The sequence below is a fragment of the Cebus imitator genome, unplaced genomic scaffold (assembly GCF_001604975.1).
Source record: "Cebus imitator isolate Cc_AM_T3 unplaced genomic scaffold, Cebus_imitator-1.0 Scaffold328, whole genome shotgun sequence".
Lineage (NCBI taxonomy): Eukaryota > Metazoa > Chordata > Mammalia > Primates > Cebidae > Cebus > Cebus imitator.
Genome location: NW_016107643.1, coordinates 1,749,314 through 1,770,246, shown reverse-complemented (window position 1 = coordinate 1,770,246; position 20,933 = coordinate 1,749,314). Strand labels below are relative to the sequence as shown.

General features: G+C 54.4%; 1 protein-coding gene across 5 annotated transcripts; it reads right to left on the bottom strand.

Moving 5' to 3' along the window:
- Nucleotides 1–9,146: 9,146 nt before the first annotated feature.
- On the bottom strand, nt 9,147–19,835 carry CDC25B (cell division cycle 25B). Of its 5 annotated transcripts, none has more exons than XR_001818067.2 (17): nt 19,692–19,817; nt 18,830–19,031; nt 17,808–17,935; nt 17,188–17,239; nt 15,290–15,331; nt 15,117–15,153; nt 14,522–14,872; nt 14,232–14,366; nt 13,819–13,899; nt 13,520–13,696; nt 13,244–13,339; nt 12,339–12,401; nt 12,089–12,187; nt 11,763–11,896; nt 10,612–10,723; nt 10,235–10,472; nt 9,147–9,312 (listed from the first exon to the last, which is right to left on the bottom strand). XR_001818067.2 is itself a non-coding variant. In XM_017504830.2 (17 exons), the coding sequence occupies exons 1-17, from the start codon at nt 19,714–19,716 to the stop codon at nt 10,332–10,334; spliced, it is 1,770 nt and encodes a 589-aa protein (XP_017360319.1). In that variant the 5' UTR covers nt 19,717–19,817; the 3' UTR covers nt 9,147–10,331. The 5 variants fall into 5 exon arrangements, 4 of the variants coding, with proteins under 4 accessions (XP_017360319.1, XP_017360320.1, XP_017360318.1 ...); XM_017504830.2 differs by having other exon boundaries at nt 9,147–10,472; nt 14,522–14,644; nt 14,750–14,872; XM_017504831.2 differs by lacking the exon at nt 18,830–19,031 and having other exon boundaries at nt 9,147–10,472; nt 14,522–14,644; nt 14,750–14,872; nt 19,692–19,835.
- Nucleotides 19,836–20,933: the final 1,098 nt, after the last annotated feature.

The following is a 20,933-nucleotide window of genomic DNA, read 5'->3' as shown; positions in this document are numbered from 1 at the left end:
TGGAGGTAAGAGTGGCTGGGGGAGGACTGAGAGGTGGGGGGAGGACATGAACAACATTGAAAAGTATAAACATGGCCTAAAAGCAAGAACACATGATTTATTTGTGTGCTCATACACTCATTCTGCTGGGAAAGTCCTCTGGGTAGTTAGAATTCTCATCAGTCTCTGTCCAGACAGGTGCAATAATCAAGGCAGGTAGTAGTCAAGAGGACCAACAAATTCAGAAGGTGGGGAGGACTCTGGAGGAGCAATCTAGGAAGACTGCATGGAGGAGGGAGCATCTGAACTGGGCTTTCTGGAAAGGTAGGAGTTCAGTAGCTGCAGCTGGCAGGAAGGGCATTCTGGATAAAAGGACTAGATGAGAGCAAATACAGAGGGTGAAAAGAAGCCAGCCTTTCTGTACTCAGGGTCCCCTGATCCTCCTTTCTTTAGAGGACATGGGTCCAATCAGAAATGCCTCTGCAAGGCCGGGCGCGGTGGCTCAAGCCTGTAATCCCAGCACTTTGGGAGGCTGAGGCGGGTGGATCACGAGGTCAAGAGATCGAGATCATCCTGGTCAACATGGTGAAACCCCGTCTCTACTAAAAAATACAAAAAATCAGCTGGGCATGGTGGCGCTTGCCTGTAATCCCAGCTACTCAGGAGGCTGAGGCAGGAGAATTGCCTGAACCCAGGAGGCGGAGGTTGCGGTGAGCTGAGATCGCGCCATTGCACTCCAGCCTGGGTAACAGGACGGTGGGGCACTGTGGGAGCCACCTGGGTGAGGCCTCAGGGAAGCCATTGTTTTCCAAATAAGGGGGGCAGACTAAATGCCATTCTTTGACTTTTTGCAGCCCTCAGCCATCTTGTGCCCCCAAGACCAAAAGCTGTGTGCGGAGGACAGTCAGGCAGGAAGGAGCTTTGGCCCCAGAGATGCTACAGAGTCTACTTGTTGAGTGAGGTGCACAGACATTTATGTGGTTAAACCGCTGAATGGGGTTAAACCTGCAACTTAACACACTCCTGATTGATGTAGCATGTAAAGTGGACAGGGTGGAGCCTGGCACTGAGTAGGCACTCAATGCAGCAGTAAATGTTGACAACCATTAATCCAGCGGCAGACAGGAAGATATCAGAGAGGACTTGATCAGCACCAGAAAAACAAGTGGGGCATTTCAGAGGGCAGGGGGTAGGCGGGACATCCTGTGGTTGCCGGACCTGCCCTGAAGACAAAACAGAAGAGTCTGAGTGTGTTGGGGCCATGTGTGTGCATGTTAATGTGTATGAGGCTTTTTTTTTTTTTCTCTTTTTGAGACACAGCCTCACTCTGTTGCCAGGTTGGAGTGCAATGGCGCTATCTCGGCTCACTGCAACCTCCGCCTCCTGGGTTCAAGTGACTCTCCTGCCTCAGCCTCCCGAGTAGCTGGGACTATAGGCGCATGCCACCATGTCTGGCTAATGTTTTTGTATTTTTAGAAGAGACGGGGTTTCACCATGTTAGCCAGGATGGTCTCGATCTCCTGACCTCGTGATCCATCTGCCTGGGATTACAGGTGTGAGCCATCGTGCCTGGCTGAAGCTTTTTGTTTGTTTTGAGACAGAGTCTTGCTCTGTCACCCAAGCTGGAGTGCAGTGGTGTGATCTTGGCTCACTGCAACCACCTCCCAGGTTCAAGTGATTCTCCTGCCTCAGCCTCCCCGAGTAGCTGGGATTACAGTCCCCTGCCACCACACCTGGCTAATTTTTATATTTTTGTGAAGATGGGGGTTTCCCCATGTTGGCCAGGCTGGTCTCGAACTCCTGACCTCGCGATCTGCCCATCTTGGCCTCCCAAAGTGCTGGGATTACAGGTGTGAGGCCACTACACCCAGCCATGTGTAAGGTTTTTTACAGGGGTTAGCCCAGGGCTTGTGGCAGAGCTGGGCACCCAGTGGGTACAAATGTAAGATTGTGTCTGTGTGACAAAGAAAGTGAGAAGAAAGAAAAGTAAAAAAAAGCACTAAAAAAATAAAAAAAATAAAAAAGGCTAGAGGAGCTTGAATGCAGCAGGTGGCTGGATTTGTGGCCTGACCACCTACCTAGAGGTGCCGCTCCCTCTTTCTCTTCCCCTCCCTCTGACTGTGGGTAGAGGTGCCCGTCGCCACACCCCCAGCCCTGCTTTTCTCAGTGGTCCTCCGAGTTGGGGGGTTGCCCACAGCCACTCCCTGCCCCCTCACATTGGCCTCTTCCCCCTCTTCCCACCCACCTACCTCCCACTTTCTATCCACATAGGGTGGGGCCTGACCCCACAATGGAGGCAGCCTGGCTTGCCTTTTTATTTGTTTTTTGAGCCAAGGTCTCTTTCTGACCCCAAGGCTAGAGTGCAATGGCGCAGTCTTGGGTCACTGCAGCCTCAACTTGCTGGACTCAAGTGATCCTCCTGCTTCAGCCTCCTGAGTAGCTGGGACTACAGGTGCACCCCACCACACCTGGCTAATTTTTAAAATTTTTTTATAGAGACAAGGTCTCACTCTGTTGCCCAGGCTGGTCTCTCCTGACCTCAAGTAATCCTCCAGCCTTGGCCTCCCAAAGTGCTAGGGTTACAGGTGTGAGCCACCATGCCCAGCCAGGGCTTGCCTTTTGGAGCTCTGCTGGTGCTCCACTGGAAACTCATTGATGTGAATTTTTTTTTTTTTTTTTTTTTTCGATTGGTTTGCCAACCTATCCATTTTCTTTTTTACTTCCTCCATTCTAGTTCTCTTTTTTAAAAATTGCGATGGAGTCTTGTTATGTTGCCCAGGGTGGAATGTAGTGGCTATTCACAAACAGGATGATAGCGCCCTATGGCTCTGAACTCCCAGGCTCAAGCTATCCTCCTACATCAGTTTCTCCAGTAGCTGGGACTAATAGGCACTTACTACCATGCCCAGCCACACTGATGATCTTTATAGAAACTGAGACCTTGGGCTGGGCGCGGTGGCTCACGCCTGTAATCCCAGCACTTTGGGAGGCCGAGGCGGGTGGATCACAAGGTCAAGAGATTGAGACCATCCTGGTCAACATGGTGAAACCCCGTCTCTACTAAAAATACAAAAAATCAGCTGGTCATGGTGGCATGTGCCTGTAATCCCAGCTACTCAGGAGGCTGAGGCAGGAGAATTGCCTGAACCCAGGAGGCGGAGGCTGTGGTGAGCTGAGATTGCGCCATTGCACTCCAGCCTGGGTAACGAGAGCGAAACTCCGTCTCAAAAAAAAAAAAGAAACTGAGACCTCAGGCTGAGCATGGTGGCTCATGCCTGTAATCCGAGCACTTTGGGAGGCTGAGGCGGGCGGATCACAACGTCAGGAGTTCGAGGCCAGCCTGACCAACATGGTGAAACCCCGTCTCTTAAAAAAAATAAAAAATAAGAAAGAAAAAAGAAAAAAGAAAAGAAACTGAGACCTCAATCTAGACCAGCAACCACCTATTTCTGAATGTGGGGAGAGCAATTAGGTAGAATCTGCTAGCCCCAGGCAATGGATTTTTTTTTTTTTTTTTTTCTGAGACAGGGTCTCACTCTGTCACCCAGGCTGGAGTGCAATGGCACGATCTTGGCTCACTGCAATCTCTGCTTCCTGGGCCTGAGCCATCTTTGCACCTTAGCCTCCTGAGTAGCTAGGACCACAGGCGCGCGCCACTGTGCCCACCTAGCAGCGGACTTTTTAATGCCTCCCTGATAAGAGTATCTAGCCTTTTCTCAAAGATCAAAGCAGGAAACTAAGAAGAAAAGGGAATATGCTTTTCTGCAAATCAAGGTGTACTAAAACTGGGTGGATTATGGCTGCCCTAGAAAAAAGGAGGCGAAAGTTGGGCAATCTCTGTCCCTTCCTTCCTTCTACCTCCCTGGACCATCTCAGACACGGCAGCACTCTGTGTTGGGAGCCTCCAGTTGGACACTCAGACAGCTCTCCCATCTTCTGTCTCCACCAGATCTCCACCTGCCTCTTCCTGACTGCTGTCTGTACTGCCGCATAGGCTGTTGCTTCCTATACGCTGCAACTGGGCTTTGCTTATTTGGTTAGACATAGGGTCTTGCTCTGTTGCCCAGGTTGGAACAAACACAGTGGTGCAATCTTAGCTCACTGCAGCCTGAACCCCTGGGCTCCAGTGATTCTCCCACCTCAGCCTCCCAAGTAGCTGGGACTACAGGCATGTGCCACACGCAATTTTTTTTTGAGACAGAGTCTTGCTCTGTCACCTAGGCTTGAGTGCAGTGGCACGATCTCAGCTCACTGCAACTGCCGCCTCCCAGGTTCAAGCGATTCTCCTGCCTCAGCCTCCTGAGTAGCTGGGATTACAGGCGCCCACAATAACACCAGGCTAATTTTGTATTTTTAGTAGAGATGGGGTTTCACCATGTTCGCCAGGATGGTTTTGATCTCTGGACCTTGTGATCCGCCTCACAAAGTGCTGGGATTACAGGCGTGAGCCACTGCACCCGGCCCCTACTAATTTTTAAATTAGTTTTTTGTTCAGACAGGGTGTTGCTTTGTTGCCCAGGCTGGTCTCCAACTCCTGGGCTCAAGCAATCCACCTGCCTCAGCCTCCCTGTTACAGGCAGGAGCCACCTCGCCCTGCCAAGCTGGGCTTTTCTCCTATGATCCATCACCCAGAATCTTGTTCAGGTGCAGAAAGGGAAGGAAATCTTCAGACTGGCTCCTTTAGTTAAATGTTTTCAGGCATGTCCTTTAACCTCTCTGATCTCCTGTCAATCCCCACATTGGCCGTAAGCAATAATGGCCATAGCAGCTTCTTGTATGGCACTTGCTGTAGGATGCCCTTGTTCTTTCTTGAAACAGAATCTCCTTATGTTGCCCAGGCTGGTCTCCAACTCCTGGCCTTAAGTGTTCCTCTCACCTTGGCTGTCCAAAGCGCTGGGATTACAGGCAAGATCAGCAGGCCCTGTTCTGAGTGCTTTGCATACATCAACTCATTTGATCCAATCCACAGCCGTGTGAAGTAGGAGCTTTTATATATTATTCCCATTTTACACATGAGGAAATAGAGGCCCAGTGGGATTTGGTGACTATTCTGATAAAACACATGTGTCCTTGGAGGTGTACATGTCAGTAGATTTCAGCCTGCCCCTTCTACTCTCCTTGTGTTTCCCTGTCTCCCCATGTCTGCTCATGGCCATCCCAAGGGCTGGCTTGGCCCTCTTCCCCTGGAGCTTTGAAAGGCCATAGCATCCCTGCAACCCCATTACTGTTCGTCCTCTATGACCCAACCCTGAGAGCTCCCTCCCCGCCCTATGCTTGGATGACCTCCTTCCCTAGTACTCCCAATCCTGACGCATGAGTTACCCTCCCCTCAGCCCTCCTTCAGGAACTTAGTCTTGGCTGGGCCCCAGGAGGACTAGGCCATGAGTGATTTGTCCTTTCAAACAGCCACACTGCCTGCAGGGCTGAGAGCCAGGAGGCCCCACGAGGCAGAGGAGGCCCAGCCACGTGAGGCGCCTTCCCCTCCTGCTGTCCCAGACCCCGCTGACTCAGAGCCTGGCACTCCTCCCAGGGTTGTGCATGCCAGTATGGGCCGGGTGGGGCTGAGGCAACCCTCACTGTGCCCCTTGGCACCCACACAGACTCCTCCTATGTGGGGAGGGTGGGAATGCTTCTTACCTTCTGTCCCATAACCAACTGTCTTCTTTGAACAATAGATTGTGAATAATTTCACATCCTGGAACATTCTCCAGGCTTGATTTTCACGGCTGCACAACAGCAGCTTCTCCGTCATTACGAAACTGGCCTCTCTGATCATTTCCAGATTGCTCAGGCCACGCACCTCCTTGTCTAAACTTTGTTGTGCACCACCAGCAGTATCATGGCCTGTGGAGAACAGGGGCTGTGTGCTCCATTCCAAGATCAAGGCTTTGTAGAAATCTTAAGTTTTCTAGATGGTTGTGGGCTGCTGTCAGCAGAAGGGCTCAAGCCAATTAATATACAGCTAATGAACTCCAGAGAGGCTCTTTGATTTTTGAAGAATCTGACTTGACAAGACTGAGACTAATATAGCCTCATCTTTCAACATAGGAGAATCAGAAAACAGGCTGGGTCTGTGACACCTAAATGCTTGCCACCACCACATCCCAGTATGTGGGTTCAGCACTTGACCGCTAACAGATTGCCTTGCTAGATACAGCAATCACATTTTCTGGTTAAGGGAGTGAAATTAACATTTATCAATTTTTTTTTTTTTTTTTTTTGAGACAGAGTCTCGTTCTGTTGCCCAGGCGGGAGTATTGTGGGATGATGTCGGCTCACTACAACTTCCGCCTCCTGGGTTCAAGCAATTCTTGAGCCTCAGCCTCCCAAGTAGCTGGGACTATAGGTGTGCACCACCACATCCGGCTAGTTTTTGTGTTTTTAGTAGAGATGGGGTTTCATCATGTTGGCCATGCTGGTCTTGAACTCCTGGCATCAAGTGATCCACCTCGGCCTCCCAAAGTGCTGGGATTACAGGTGTGAGCCACCGCACCCAGCAACATTTACCAGTTTTGACGAGAATGTGGAGCAACAGAACTCTGGGACACTGTGGATGGGAAGGTAAATTGGTGCAAGGACTTCGGACAACTGTGTGAAAAATACCAGAGTTAAATGTACACATGGTAACCCAGTACACCATTCTTGGGTATATCTCCAGCTCACTTTGTAACAGGCCCAAATAATCCATCAAGGGTAGGATGAATATGTTCTACATCACAATTGTGGTGGGGGTTATACAACTATATATTTGTCAAAACTCACAGAACTGTACACTCAAAAGGGGGAATGTTAGCACTAACTTTGACAGCACATATACTAATAAAAAGGAAGACTTAATTCTACCGCATGTAAGTTTTTCTTTCTTTCTTTTTTTTCCCCAAGATGGAATCTTCCTCTGTCACCCAGGCTGGAGTGCAGTGGTGCCATCTTGGCTCACTGTAACCTCCGCCTCCCGGGTTCAAGAGATTCTCCTGCCTCAGCCTCCTGAGTTGCTGGGATTACAGGCACGTGCCACCAAGCCTAGCTAATTTTTGTATTTTTAGTGGAGACAGGGTTTCACCGTGTTGGCCAAGCTGGTCTTGAACACCTGACCTCAAATGATCCACTTGCCTCAGCCTCCAAAAGTGCTGGGATTAGGGGTGTAAGCCACTGTGCCCAGACCCAAAAAAACCCTTAATTTGTAAAATTGTCATGCAAAAGTTACCAGATGAACAATTTAGACAATGAGGTGGATGAAGATTCTTCCCTCTTCCTCCCAGACACCACTGTTCCCCGCACTGGGACTCTGTGCTTATCCCAGCCCCTTGCAGCTCTCTAAGCACGTGAGCTGGCAGCACGTGGCTGCTTGGGACTTCTGCAGGCTGGAATTCCTGCCCCACCCTGTCCAAAGCTAAACAACCTTTAAAACTGGCTGGCAGCCTGGGATTTTAAACTGCCTCTCTTCCTGATCCACTTCCCTTTAGCTCATCCAGGAAGAAAGTTATAGCTTCTCCTGCTGGGGGGAAGGGAGATGAGGCACCTCTGCCTCATCTCCTGAACTTTCCAAGGCAGAGGGGGTCCCAAGTCAGAAACGGAGAGGCAAGCCCACAGCACCCGCTTTCCCAGGCCCGGGCTCCTGCCTCCCTCAGCGGAGATGTCAGCACCAGGGCCTCCTCTTGAGGAAGAGCTGTCTCCTGGCTTGACCAATACTCCCATCTCTCCTGTAAAATGAGCTGAATACCTGCTGGGCAGGCTTAGGAGACATTATATCTAAAAGTGTCTGCAGCATACTAAGTGTTCCATGGCTGCAGCTAAGACTCTGATGGTGAGTTACGTTGGGGACAGATGTGGCCACGGACATCAGCACTTGGCACAAGGCCTGGGTGTTGTAGACACTCAGCCCATGTTTCCTCCTCACCACGTGGCCTGATCCCTGAGTGGGAAGACAACACTCACAGCAGAAGTGAGGTTGCCCAGCCCCCCTGCCTGGCTGCTCTAGGACTAAAGTGGGGAGTGACAAGTGAGGGGTAGACAGTCCTGGGCAGGCTGGAATGGCCAGCTGCTCTGTTTACACATCTTCTGTGTGAACTCTGAGCTTCTGAGAGCCGCTTTCCTCTGTGAAACCAGTTTGGAGGGTGGCTTCACCAGACCCCCTAAGCACTCAAGTTGGAGCAGATGGGCCAGCACGCCTGGGGCCCATCCTCTCCCCTCCTCTGTCTCCCTTTCTCAGGGGTCTGCACAGCTATTTTCCCTTTTCTGGGGCAAATCCTCTCACCAAATAAACATTTGCCTTTCCGCGGCCTGCTAGGTGAGAGGGCTTCTGGAGCCTTGAGGTCCCTTCCCTCCCTGAGCACAACCCAGCCCCAAGACCAAAACCACATCCAACACCCCCCACCTATTGTGCTTTTGCAGAGGGCTCTGAACCAGGAGTGAAGACCAAGCTCTTGGGCACAAGAAGCTTGAGAACAAGCTACAGACAGGGCAGGTGTCCTCTAGACTCAGCGTGGGGATCTGGAGTCCCCTTTTTCTGCTCTGGTAGGAGATAGCCTCCATTTTCACATCTGCAAAATGGGGGGGTAATCATTGCGTCGCCTACTTCACAACATAGATGAATTGTCCCAGAAAGTGCTAATCATGCCTGACGTGTGCACTTTGCATCAAAGACAGCATCTTATTTATATAGAGTCAGAGTCCCTCCCTCACACAGCTCCCATTTATGTGTGTGGGGCTGTGGGGAGGGTCACTTGCAGCGGTATTCAGGGGATTTCCTCAGAGATCTGGGTTTGGCCTGTGATCCCAGACTGGTCCTTTCCCTTTCTTGAGGGGATTAGGCTGGGGAGGGCCCAAATCCTAAAAGACCATGCCGTGAGTTATTTAAATTTATCCCGAGGACAATGGGGAGCCATTGATGATCCTTGAGTGATGAGGTCACTCTTGTCTTTTGGGTAGAGTTTAGGAAGGGCAAGCCCAGAAGTGCTTGGGAGGCCAGGTGAGGGGAACAAGGGGTTGAATCCAGAGTCAGTGGCAGGAGTGTCACTGAGAGATGGAAAACATTGGGAGAAGAGGAAACAAGAGCATGAGGGCACCTCTCCAGCAACTCTTTCAGCCTCTGCTGACCTGTCCCCTACCCCAATGCCACCATCAGCAGGGTGCTGGCATCTTGCCCAGGGCCCCACAGGACACAATGCTGGTTTCTCAACTTGCTCAGTGCTTTATTGAACCAAGACCCTAACAGATGACTCAGCAGGGCCTTCAAGCACAGCCCTGCCCCCATCTTGAGATTCAGAATCCAGAGGGTGCTCAGTTCTTGGTTTAGCTGCTTCTGTGACATTTCCTCTTGAATAGTTCCAAACCCTAAGTGTAAAGATTTTTGTCCACATAAACAGACACACATATATTCCTGCTGCAGGCTGTCATGCTCACCAAAACGCTCCCAACTAGTTTGGGTGTGCAAGGCATGGTGCATCCATGACCACCCATCCACCCACATACCCACACACCCACCCATCCATCCATCCATCCATCCATCCAAACTTGCGTCCATCCGCAACAAGACAGCAGCAAGTTCTGACAAGTCAGGCCCCAGGGTTCACAGCAGTAGGGACTGGGCTTCCAGCAGGCTCATGATTCAGGCCTTAGCCCTTGCCCTGGGAGCCCCCAAGGATAATAACATCCCTTTCTGAGGCAATGAAACTGGGACCAAGTGGGTAACTAATATTTGACAGGGGAACCTAAATAGCCTACGAAAGTGTCCTGAGGTGGGTATAAAGTCAAACAGACCAAGCACGCAGGTAACACTGAAACAGGAACAAGTAAGAGCTTCTGTTCAGGCCGGAGGTGCTCATATGGCGGGACAGGAAAGAGAACAAGAGAAAGGAGCAACATGGCAGACATAACATGGTACCTACAGAGGTTAGGGGCAGCTGTGGCCTGGGAGGTGACCAGGGCAGAGAGCTGACTCCCAGGTCAGGAAGGAGTTTAGCTGTGACCCATCCTCGGGGACCAGGGCTCTCCCCCAGCCTCAGCTGACACACATACAAAGGAGCTTTTCAGGACACAGGAAGATGAAGGGTTAACCCTAACAAGGAAAAAAGCTCCTGGAGGACACAAAATCCTGCCTTGAAGCTGGTATGAACCCAGCTTCACTAATTCAACAGACTGGGCTCTTCCAGGGGTGTGGAGGCACCAGGATATGGAAAATGATGGAATGAAACAGGGGAATCGGGGCTGGGGCAGACAGGCAGGACACCCACACCATCTTTCCCAAGGACAGCACCTGAGGCCTCCAGCAGGCCCTCAGCCAAGCAGGCCCGTAGGGCAGCTGGCTCCAGGCCTTGAAAGGCAAGGTAGGTAAGAGGACTGACGCAGGTCCCTCACTGGTCCTGCAGCCGGCTACAGAGCTCCCGCCGGCTCCGCTCCCCAGCCCAGCTGCGTGTCTTCAGGCGGAAGGTCTTTAGCTCATCCTTGAAGGCCTCATGGTTCATGGGCCGGTAGTCCTGGGGTTCACAGAAGTTCTAGGGCAGCATAGGAGGGGTCAATGCAGTGGAATGGATAACTTTGGCAGGGACCCAACCCTCCCACCCTGCCTCCCAGGGCTCGGGAATGGCCAAGCCAACCCTCACACAGAGATGGTGGCCTTGCCACCCACGCTACCGGGTGCTGAGGGAAGAAATCCTTGTAGCCGCCTTTCAGGATATACATCTCGGGATAGTAGAGGCTGGGGTAGTCATTGACAGAACGGTCTCGCTCCCTGATGAAACGGCACCTGGGATGGCACGGGCAGGGTGTGGTCAGAGCGGGGCATGCAGTGGCTTGTACATCATGGGACCTATTCCCCACATCCGCTCCTTTGAGGGCCCTGAGAAGCCACAGAAGGCTTTTGAGTGCAGGAATGTAACCGTAAGAACACTTTCAGATCAGTCTGGCTATACAGAAGAGAGTGGGGTGGAAGGAAGGACGGAAAATCAAGGGAATGGGCTCTCCATTTCTAGAAGGCAGTTGCACCATCTTTGTTAGCGGTATCTGTGCCTGGACCAGGAAAGGAAAAGAAGGAGAGGAGACAAGTGGGCCACATTCAAGTGATCCATTCAGGTCACTCGTGGATAAGACCCAGTGAGGACCAGTGTCGGGAGAAGGGAGGAGGAGGAGGACCCAAGACTGAAGCCAGTGCCCAGACCCAGTGCCCGGGTGGAGGTGGGTGCCACGTGCTGGGATGCCTGGAGAAAAGGGGAGGGCAGCAGGGATGAGGTCTCTGTAAGGGGCATCTGGGTGCAGATTCCCAGCACATGGGTGAGGCCAGGCTGGAGAGCCACTAGCAGTGAGATGGACCAGTGGCAACCCAGGAAGAGGTAGGGGTGGGAGGACGGATTGCCAGGCAGAGCAGGAACAGAGACAGAAGGAGCTCAGCTGGGGTGGGGGAGGCCAGGTGCTGTGGATGCCAGCAGAGCAGGTTCCAATGGAAACCTAACAGCACTGAACACTGGAAGGGTCAGGGTCACTGGAGACTGACACGGAGCCCTTAGATTTTGAGAAAGGCAGTGCTAGAGACTTGGAACCAGATTTTCTGGCAGGTGGCGGCAAGGATGGGGGTGCAGACATGAGGCCTGATAGGCAGGACAGTGAGGGAGAAGGGAGGTGGGTACCATGCACAGTGAAGAGGGGCTGAGGTCAGCTCCAGGCCATCAGGTGGGACAGAGGAGTGCCTGGACTCGCACCCCTGGCCATCACAATGGTGCCAGCACATGTAAGCCTGGGCAGGGAAGGCTGGGGCAAACACTAGCTGGCTGGGTGGAACTGGGACTCACATGCGGGGCCCACGCTCAGATGAGAATTCACAGTGGAAAATGAGGATGACTCTCTTGTCCAGGCTACAGGGTGTGATGGGGCTCTGCAACAGGAAGCTCTCGGCGTCTCGTTCCAGGGGCAAGTTCACCGCAGTCTGCCAGGGGAGCCAGAGGTCAGGCACAGCCCTGGGCCCCTCCCAGGAGGCAGGCTCCTCCCCCTGCAGTCCCTGTACTCCTCTTACTGGTCAGGAACTCCCCATGAGAGGGGCTACCCGTCCTCCATTCACTCTCTTGGCAGAGCAAGGACCTAAACCAGGTGGGATCTTTAAGGCCTCTCCCCACCTTACCTTGATGTGCCCACCTTCATACTCATAGGGGTATCTGCAGTCCACAATCACAAACTTCTCCACGATGTTGCTGAACTTGCCCATCAACAGGGCCACCATCTGTAGGAGGTCATGGGGGTCGGTCAGGCTGGCAGCTGGCGGGTGGCCCTAGCCTGTCTTCTGGCCTAGTCCATGAAGCCCGTCCCCAGGGAAGGTCAACAACGGAGCTGCAGTCCTAAATGCGCCCAGAAGATAGTGCAATGCTGCTTACCGTTTCTGGTGAGATGTACTTGAGGTCTTGGTGCTTTCCATCGACAGTCTGTAGGAGGAAGGCCTGAAGGGAAAGGAAGGGATGCGGGAGAGAGGAGAAAGTGAAATTGGTAAGACCAGGAGCTTGAAAAGGATGAAGCTTCATTTTCAAGCCCAGAGGCCACACCTGGTTTGGCCTTCAAATTCAGCTCTGGCTCCCATAGCAACTGAGAGGCCCCTCTTGGGTCTGACACCCAGGGAAAAACCTTCCAAGGGGAAAGGAAAACGAAAAAGGGAAGTGGAAGAGATGAGCCCCACACTCTGCTCCCTACCCTCTGCCAAGCCCACAGGTGAGGCATGAGGGGGTTCCAAGCTAGGTATGAGCTTGGAAATAGGATGGAGACACAACAGATGGCTGGAGTGACTTGAGGTAGAGTCAGGGGACCAAGGAGGGTCAGAGGGAGAAGTCTATGTAAGAATAAAGGATAAAAAGACACAAAGGACAACCCATGTGGTGGCTCACGCCTATAATCCCAGCACTTTGGGAGGCCAAGGTGGGTGGAACACCTGAGGTCAGGATTTCAAGACCAGCCTGGCCAACATGGCAAAAACATGTCTCTGCTAAAAAGACAAAAATTAGCTGGGCATGGTGGCACATGCCTGTAATCCCAACTACTTGGGAGGCTGAGGAAAGAGAATTGCTTGAACCCAGGAGATAGAGGTTGCAGTGAGCCGAGATCATGCCACTGCACCCCAGCCTGCAGGATGGGAGCAAGACTCCATCTCAAAAGAAAAAAAAGTGATACAAAGGACAAAGAAAATGGGGGCTCTGGGAGAGAGGGAGGAACCCAAGCAGCCCCTGGGCTAGAGGGTTCCTAGTCAGTAACAGGTCTAGCCCCCCCCAGGCCCCTTCCATGCCACAGGTACCTTAGAGTAATCTCCAATCAGCTCTCGGTGGTCACTGTCCAGGAGGTTCTCGATCTCATCATGACACAGTGATTTTGAGCGGAGGACTCGGGCTTTCTGGAAAGTGAGTCAGATGGAGGTCAGGGTCAGGGGTGGGGCTGCCCCTCAGTGCCCTGTCTGGCTGGTACCCCATTTCCCTGCCATGCCCAGGCTGCCACCTGCCCTCTGCCACAAACTTAGTCAAGGAGTTGGCTGCCCAGGTGTATACCAAAGGGGGCCCAGGAAGAAGGCACTCACAGGTTCCTCAGGCTCCTGCTGCTCCTCCGGAGGGGTCACACTCCGCCTCCGCTTATTCTGCACAGGCGTTTCCCTGTCCTGGGGACGCTCCAGCCTCTTGAGGATGGGCCGGATCACACTGCAGGGCATGGATGGAGAGCGGAAGAGCCGCTGGCACTTGCTGTACATGACGAGGTCCTGGCAGGGACAGCAGATCAGGGATCAGAGTGCCCAGGCCCCTCCCCATCCCTCAAATCCCACCAGAGGGTAGGATGGACCCCATGCCTCCAAATTCGGAGGGGGCCATCCCAGAGGCCCACCTGCTCCTCTTCCTTTTCCAAGGTCTTGACCAGTGGGGCGCTAATGAGGCTCTCCATGCCCGGGGGTACTGCATCATCGTCCTGAGGCCAGATTAGCAAGGACAGGGTCACAGCCACACACACAGGCCAGCCAAACCCCTCCAGTCCCTGAATCCTCCAGCACAGCTTTCCGTTTCCCTGGCAAGCCCCAGGCTGAGGTGAGAAGCTCCCTCTATCCAACCTCCCCTCCACTGTGGCACCAGCCATCTGCTCTTCTCTGATTGGCCAGAGGTTACACTGTGACTCAGTTACCTCAAATGCTTTTTCTGACACTGGAATGAGGTCACAGTCCTGCCACAGGGGCTCAGCACTCTCTTCTTTTGGGCAGACTCAGGGATGGGGAGGTAGGCGCCTGGCAAGGCAAGGCTGTTTACCTTTAAGTCACTCTCCAGGATGTCCACAAATCCATCATCTTCCTCAGTATCCCCCTCTGCAGGGGTCAGAGAGAAGTGACCTCGGGCCATGGGGCTGCGCTCCTCTACGTCCATCTTCCGCTCAGGAGTGAGACACTGTCCACATGACAGACACAGACTTAGAGGTGGGGACAGTTTCTGCCCCCATCCTCCTGAGGAAAAGTTCCCAGTGCCTGGGGGTTCAGGCCACCCTCCTCTTCCCCCAGGTTGCCTCTGCAGACTCCTGCCAGGGGCCAGCTCTCTGGATGTACCATCAAGTCGGGGGCTGAGCTGGGCCTCTGGGCAAAGGCTTCCCTGCGGTTGGCCCACTCTGCCAGAGCATGGGCAGAGGTGGGATGTGTGGGTTTCCATGGCATCTTGAAGACAAATCCATCCTGCAGCCAAGATGAGAGAGGAGGGTCCTCACATGCCAGGGAATTACCCCAGCATGCCCCTTCCTCTCCCCCGAGAGCTCCCATCCCGGCCTTCCAGAAGCGCACGTTCTCCTTGTCTTCCCCGGAGCTGCTGGCAGCTCCACCGCCGGCTTCGCTCTTCCTCCAGACGTCGGGTGCCTGGGAGTTGGTGATGTTCCGAAGCACGGGGCTGTGGCCCAGCAGCCTCACCTAGAGAGCCAGGCAGGGCAGCAGGCAGAGGAATGAAGGCTGCACTCTTCCGGCCCCAGCCTAGGCCCTACCTTCTCTATCTCTCCTCCACCTCCTTCCACTTGCCTATCTACCTCTGAAACCCCATCTCCCACAGGCTGCCTGGGGACACCCGGCTGGGAGGTGATCCCTGGATGCCTCCTGCCAATCTACCCCATGCCTGGCCAGCATGTCTAAGCCTCAGTCAGGCCTTGAAGACACTCACCGGCATAGACTGGAAGCGTCTGATGGCAAAATGCTCGCTACAGGAGGAAATGGGGACAGGTGAGGGCTGGGAGAGGCAGGGCAGGGACTGAGAGCATTTGGTATGCCCTTCCAGACCCCTGTATGTCCTGGGGGAAAGCCTATGGTAGATGGAAGAGGCCCGAGAACACTTACTTTCGAATGATCCGGCTGGCTGCCTGGATGGCCTGTTCAAACCTAGGACAGAAAAGGGTCCCATGGAACCTATCCTCCCTTTGCATCCATCACCCTCCCCAGCACCAGGCCCCCAGGCCCCCAGGTCCCCAGTCCCCAGCACCAGGTCCCCAGGCTCCAACACCAGGTCCCCAGTCTGGGTCAGTGGAAGGGGTGAGATAGGAAGAACGCCCACCATCAGGGGGCCCAGGTATTGGGGAGGGGGGAGATAAGAGGCAGCCTGGAATTTTAAAGGCTACCCTGATTGAAAGAAAGCCCAGAGAATGACAGTGATAGAGACAGCTGGGGGAGGTCGCAGGGTCTGGGCGGCGTCACCAAGGCAACAGTCTCGCCAGCCTGCACCAGGCCTTCCACCTGTATGCAAATCACCTCAGCGGGGCCATATGGCTGCCAGAAAAGGCATCCATCCAACCTATGATGATAGGCCAGGGGCACCCAGCAATGTGGGTATCTCCAGAACCTGGACACTGGCAAGGTTAGGCTTCCTTCCCCCCTGTGAGGAGCTGGCCTGGCTCCTAGTCCTCCCAGGACTGGGGCCTGCTTTAGGGCTCTTCCCTCCTACAGAATTTTCCAGGGACCAGCCTCTGTTCCCACCCCCTCCTCTTGCCTTAGAAGAGGCCAGCAGGCAAGAAATTCCAACACATGTTCCCTCTAAGGCCACTGCATAAGCTTCTGTATATAGGCCCCACCCTCCCGCCTGTTACAGGAGACCACCTGCCACATGGAGCTTTTGTGCATCTATGTACACACACACACACACACACACACACACACACACACACAGAGCTGCTTTCTGAGAAACTCTGTATAACTGTCAAAGCAGGTGTGGGGCAGGGAACCACTCAGGGATAAAGTGTGAGGGGGATGCCCCCCCTGGGGCTGCTGTGCCCAACCAACTTAGTATCAGGTTGGTTGGGCACAGCAATGACCACTTTCATTGGCTTGCTTTCTGTCTGCACATGGGCCTTGGGGTTAGGGCAAGACTGCTCTGTGCTGCCACCAAAACCAACCTGCAGTCCCCCCACCCCACCCATTTCCTGTTTGTGAACCAATCTGCAGCCCAGCCCAGTCTGATCAAAGGCAATGGGAGGTAAGACAAGTCACTGTTCTAAACCCAAAGCCACAGTCCCCAGCACAGGCTAGGGATGCCCAGCTGTCGCTACTAATGGCTGGCAGCTGCCCCACTGCTTGGGCTTTAACAACTGGATGGGAACAGCTGTGCCCTGGAAGACACCTCCCATGCCCACAGCCAAGGAGGGCTGTGTCTGTCCAGGCCAGAGCCCACTAACTTTCTCTCCATTCCCTTGCACAAAGGGCCCAGACCAGGGCTGGCCAGAGGGTCAACTGTCATCAAAGTCAGAGGCTGCTGATGGGCCAAGAGCCAAATCAGTCTGCAGCCAACTGTGTTTTGTTTGGCCTAGAGTGAGTTAAAGTTTTGAATTAGTTGGATCATATTTTTAAATTGTGATATTTCACAGAAAAAAAAATGGGTATTCCGCAAAAACAAACAAACAAAAAACATGGGTATAGACAAGAAGAAAAACGGGACATACACTGGACTTGTATTCCTGCAAGACACGTAGTCTCTAGCATCTGCTCTCCCAGTGGCCACTGTCCCCACCATCCCTGTCCCTGAGCCCACTCTTGGTTGGCTCCCATGAGAGCAGATCCTTCTCTGAGACAGGGAGCAGAATCCCAAGGCCCGAGAAGGTCAGTGAGTCCCCCTGCCCACAGAGATCCTGAAGGCACCCCATGGTCTGTCCGCTTTCCCAGGTCTCCCCAGTGAGTTTCTGCTAGAACTGGGATTCTCAAAGGCAGGTGCTGACTGCTTGGTAGTAGTCATTCCCTTCAATACTCACGTCTGCTCCGCCATCTGGGGGTCCATAGGGCTGGGGGAGTCCATGCAGAGACCTAAGGGGATGGAGCACCTTAGTTTGAGAGTTGTGGCACTTTCTGTATACTTTCCCCCACCATGTCCCAATAAGAAGAAAAAACCCGTTTCTAGTTTGGACTTTGACACATTAGAAAATGAAACAAAAACCCAACCATGGGCCCTGAGGGATGACACATTATCCCCCAAATAGCACAGGACTCCACTCCCTGTTTACTATGAGATGACAGCTTTTCAAAGAAGAGGTTATAGAATAAGAAGTTTCTAAAGACCAACTCTCAGCCCTGAGTGCTTCCCAGGTAGGGCTGTGGTTTAGGAACTTTGGTGCGTTGGTTTTCCATAGGTGAGATCTCATCTCCCGTAGAGGGCCGCATCCTCCCACCCACTCAGCCAGTCTGTGTTGGGTGTGGTGAGCCCCACAAGAAGTGTGCCTTCCTCCCATCTCTGTGGAGGGTGGGGGAGCGGCTCCTGGGCCCACCAGGTTGTGGGGAGGATGTTAGTTTGATCGGCAGGGAAATCAGGAGGCCCAGGCAGCCCCGAAATCTCTCCTGGCACCGGCAGACCTCCCCAGGCCCCCCTGGGCCTCACCTGCATCAGAAGATTCAGAGGATTCAGACGACAGGGAGGATTCAGATGCCCTTCGCGACAGGGATAGGCATGTCAGCCGGCTGCGGCTACGGGAGAGTAGGGTTCCTACCTGACTCTCTGGGGTTTCGCTGGGAAGGGAACAGGGACCCAGGAAAGGAGAAAGGTAAATGTGGGGCTCAAGGCTTTGCTGGCCCGCATTCCCACTCCCTTACTGAGAAAAGAACTGAGCGAAACACTACACCGGGAAAGTGATGGCCCAGAGGGCCCGCCCTCTTCTCAGGTCAAGGCAGGCTCATTCTGCAGAGGCCCCAAAGCAGCTTCTCTTTGTTGACTGGTTTAGGAAAGGTCCTCCCAGGAGCAGGGGAAGGTGAGCCCAGGGTGTGAGCAAGGCAGCCTGGCTGGAGGCCGTCTTAGGGGTTGGTGGTCTAGTAGAGCTGCCCCAGAGGGCCTTCCCCTAAACTGTCAGACCCCCACCTTTCCAGGACACTTCCTGAAGGATGGAACAAGACCAGGTTCTTCTACTGGGACAACCCAGCTCTCCCCTTGCAGACTTAGGGAGCAGGATCAGTGTATACTTAATTGCCTTAACTCTGGGCGCAGAACTGGGGTGGAGGAAGCAGGGGCATGGATGTGTGAGTGTTCCATGGCTCTGCCACCCTCAAGTTCCCCATCCAGGCTTGGGATTCCCATCCTGAGGCAAAAATGGTGGCTATTTGGGTAGAGATTAGGGAGGCAGCGTGGTGGAGGCACATTGAGGGAGGAGGGAGTGAGGGGAAAGAAGACTCGGACAGGCTTGTGCGGACCAAGAGCAGGTCACCTGGAGGATGTGGGAGGCACAGCCCAGGTCTCACCTCCAATGTCCTGGGCCCCATAAAGGGACAAGGGCGTACCTCTCCACTGCCCAGGACGCCTCCCCCGGACTCCACCTCCTGGATTCGGATGCTATGCTCAGTTCTCCGGGAGGCCCAGGACTCCAGTCCGGGCCTCTCACTCCCATATCCAGCCTCCTTGGGGTGTCCTACCTGCCGAGCCCGGCGAGGTCGTGCATGGTCTGGGTGAGGGTGGTGACCGGCGAGGAAACGGCCGCGCGCACTGGGGACCGTGGGAGCCCGTGAGGTCCTAGCAGGAGGCCCGGGAGGTGGCCGGGACGCTGGGCGCCACCGCGCACGCCGGCTGGACTGAGAGCCGATCCTGGCGCGGGCTCGGGCTGGGGCACCTCCATCGCTGCGGGGCCAGCGGAAGGCTGGTTGGAGGGCCAGGCGCAGGGCCTCCAACAGACGCAGGGACAGCTGGCTGGGCCGAGGGAAGCAGCGGGCGCGGGGTGGCTGGGGGGGGGGAAGGGAGGGGGGGAGGGAGGGAGGAAGAGCCACAGGGTCGGGCGCGAGGGAGAAGAGGGATGCGGGGAGGGTGGGGTGTGAGGGACGCAGGGCTCAGGCACGAGCCCGGAAAGCCTCTAGTTGCAGCTGCCACTTCCACCTCCTTATATATTCGAAAAATAACAGCGGCCGCGCCGCTGGACGCCACCAATGGGGTAGCGGGTTAGAGGAGGGCGGGATCGAGGGCGGGGCCCGCGGGGCTGGAGGCGCGGAGGCTGGATTTCCAGGCTTTGGGTGGGCCGGAGGAATTAGGGTTTATCCCACACCCCCGCACATCGCCCTGGGGCGAAGATCCTGGCCTCCCGAAATCCTCCTCTCGCGACATGGTTTGGAGTTCCACACTCCGAAGGCGGCAGCAACGCCCTAGGGTGGCCTCCGCAGGACCCCCCGCAGCTTGTCGTCACCTGGGATCACCGCTAGGGACCGGGAGTTTGCTAAACCGGCTCCCGGAAGTTTGCTAAACCCAGCTGCGCTGTGCTGCCTGCGTTAGGTATCCCATTTTACAGACCTGGACGTTGAGGTGTGAAGTTCATTAGCTCGTTCAAGGTCACGCGGTTGGCAGGCGGTGGGCCAGGATTCGCCCAATGCCTGGGCCTCCGACCCCGCAGCCTCCCCGCCCCCGCGCCTGGCTGCGCTGAGCAGCAACAAAACGTCATTCGCAGGCGGAGCGCCTAGCGTAGGAGGTGGGAGGGGAGTGGGGCCCCCAAGCGGAACCGACGGGCGCTTTCGGGATACTCCAGGTTAGATGTAACCCCAGCCGGTTCAATTTTCGCGGCAGCCCCAGTAGTCCCGCTAAACGGTGGGACTAGACATGGGTTTCCGCGGCTGGAGGTCGAGGAGGGTGTCAGCGGCCAGAGAAGCGAGTTAAATATGACGCCCCTTGTTGGCTTGGCTAACTTGGTGCCAAAGGCACCATATTATTTAATTGGTGTTTATTTGATGACCAGACCAGAGAGACTGAATTTATCGTTCGTTTAAGCCGAGCATCTTCCAATTATATAAATGCCTTCCAGCCCCGTCCGCTTTCCAGGCCTCCTGGAACAGGCGGTCTGAAGGCTGCACCCGAAAGTCAGTGGGTAGTAAGCAGCTTTGGAATTTCGTCTCCCCGGATTAGACGTGGCCTCTGGCTGGGTGGGCGGCGGCGTGGGGGGATGGAAGGGCTGCAGCTCAGGAAGGCAGGAGCGCCCCTTCTCGTGCAGTCCCAGCCACCCGGACCCAAGGCGAATTGGATGAGGGTGGCAAAAGGGAAGGCCTGTAAGATGGGGGGCTGGGTGGGCCAATTCATGTGAAAGGGAAGGGAAGATCCTAGCCCCACCTGAGAAGGGTGGCCAAGGTGGGAACCCTGACCTTTCCTTTTCTCCACATTTTGCTCAGCTCCTGTGCTGTGCGAAGGGCTCTGCAGGTCTGAATTTCTGGTTCATCCTCCCTGGGTCAGGGGTCATGCCTTGGACCTGCAGCCACTACTCCCAGTGAGGATGTGACTGCCCTCAGTGCTAGGATGGAAGGGGGAAGTACCCTTGTGAGGCCACCCACCCCCCAAACCAGAAATAAAACCACCCCGAGGTTTGCATTTTCAAAATCAGGAATGCCTCCCATCCCCACCCAGACAACATACATCTGCACAGGGTGTGTGTGTCAGGACAGGCATTATATGTTGAATCCCTTGAAATCCCAAGTCACGTCACCTCTGGGCCAGGGGGAGGTGGCAAGACCACAGAGGGGTTTTGGGATTTTATATTTTTTTGTTGTT

Excerpts from the sequence above, each read along its gene's own strand:
- CDC25B (XM_017504829.2), bottom strand. The coding sequence starts at position 19,716 with ATGAACTTCACACCTCAACGTCCAG. Across the intron at positions 12,402-13,243 it reads TGATTGGAGATTACTCTAAG|GCCTTCCTCCTACAGACTGT; the intron begins GTACCTGTGGCA and ends CTTTCCCTTCAG. Across the intron at positions 10,473-10,611 it reads ATTTCTTCCCTCAGCACCCG|AACTTCTGTGAACCCCAGGA; the intron begins GTAGCGTGGGTG and ends ATGCTGCCCTAG.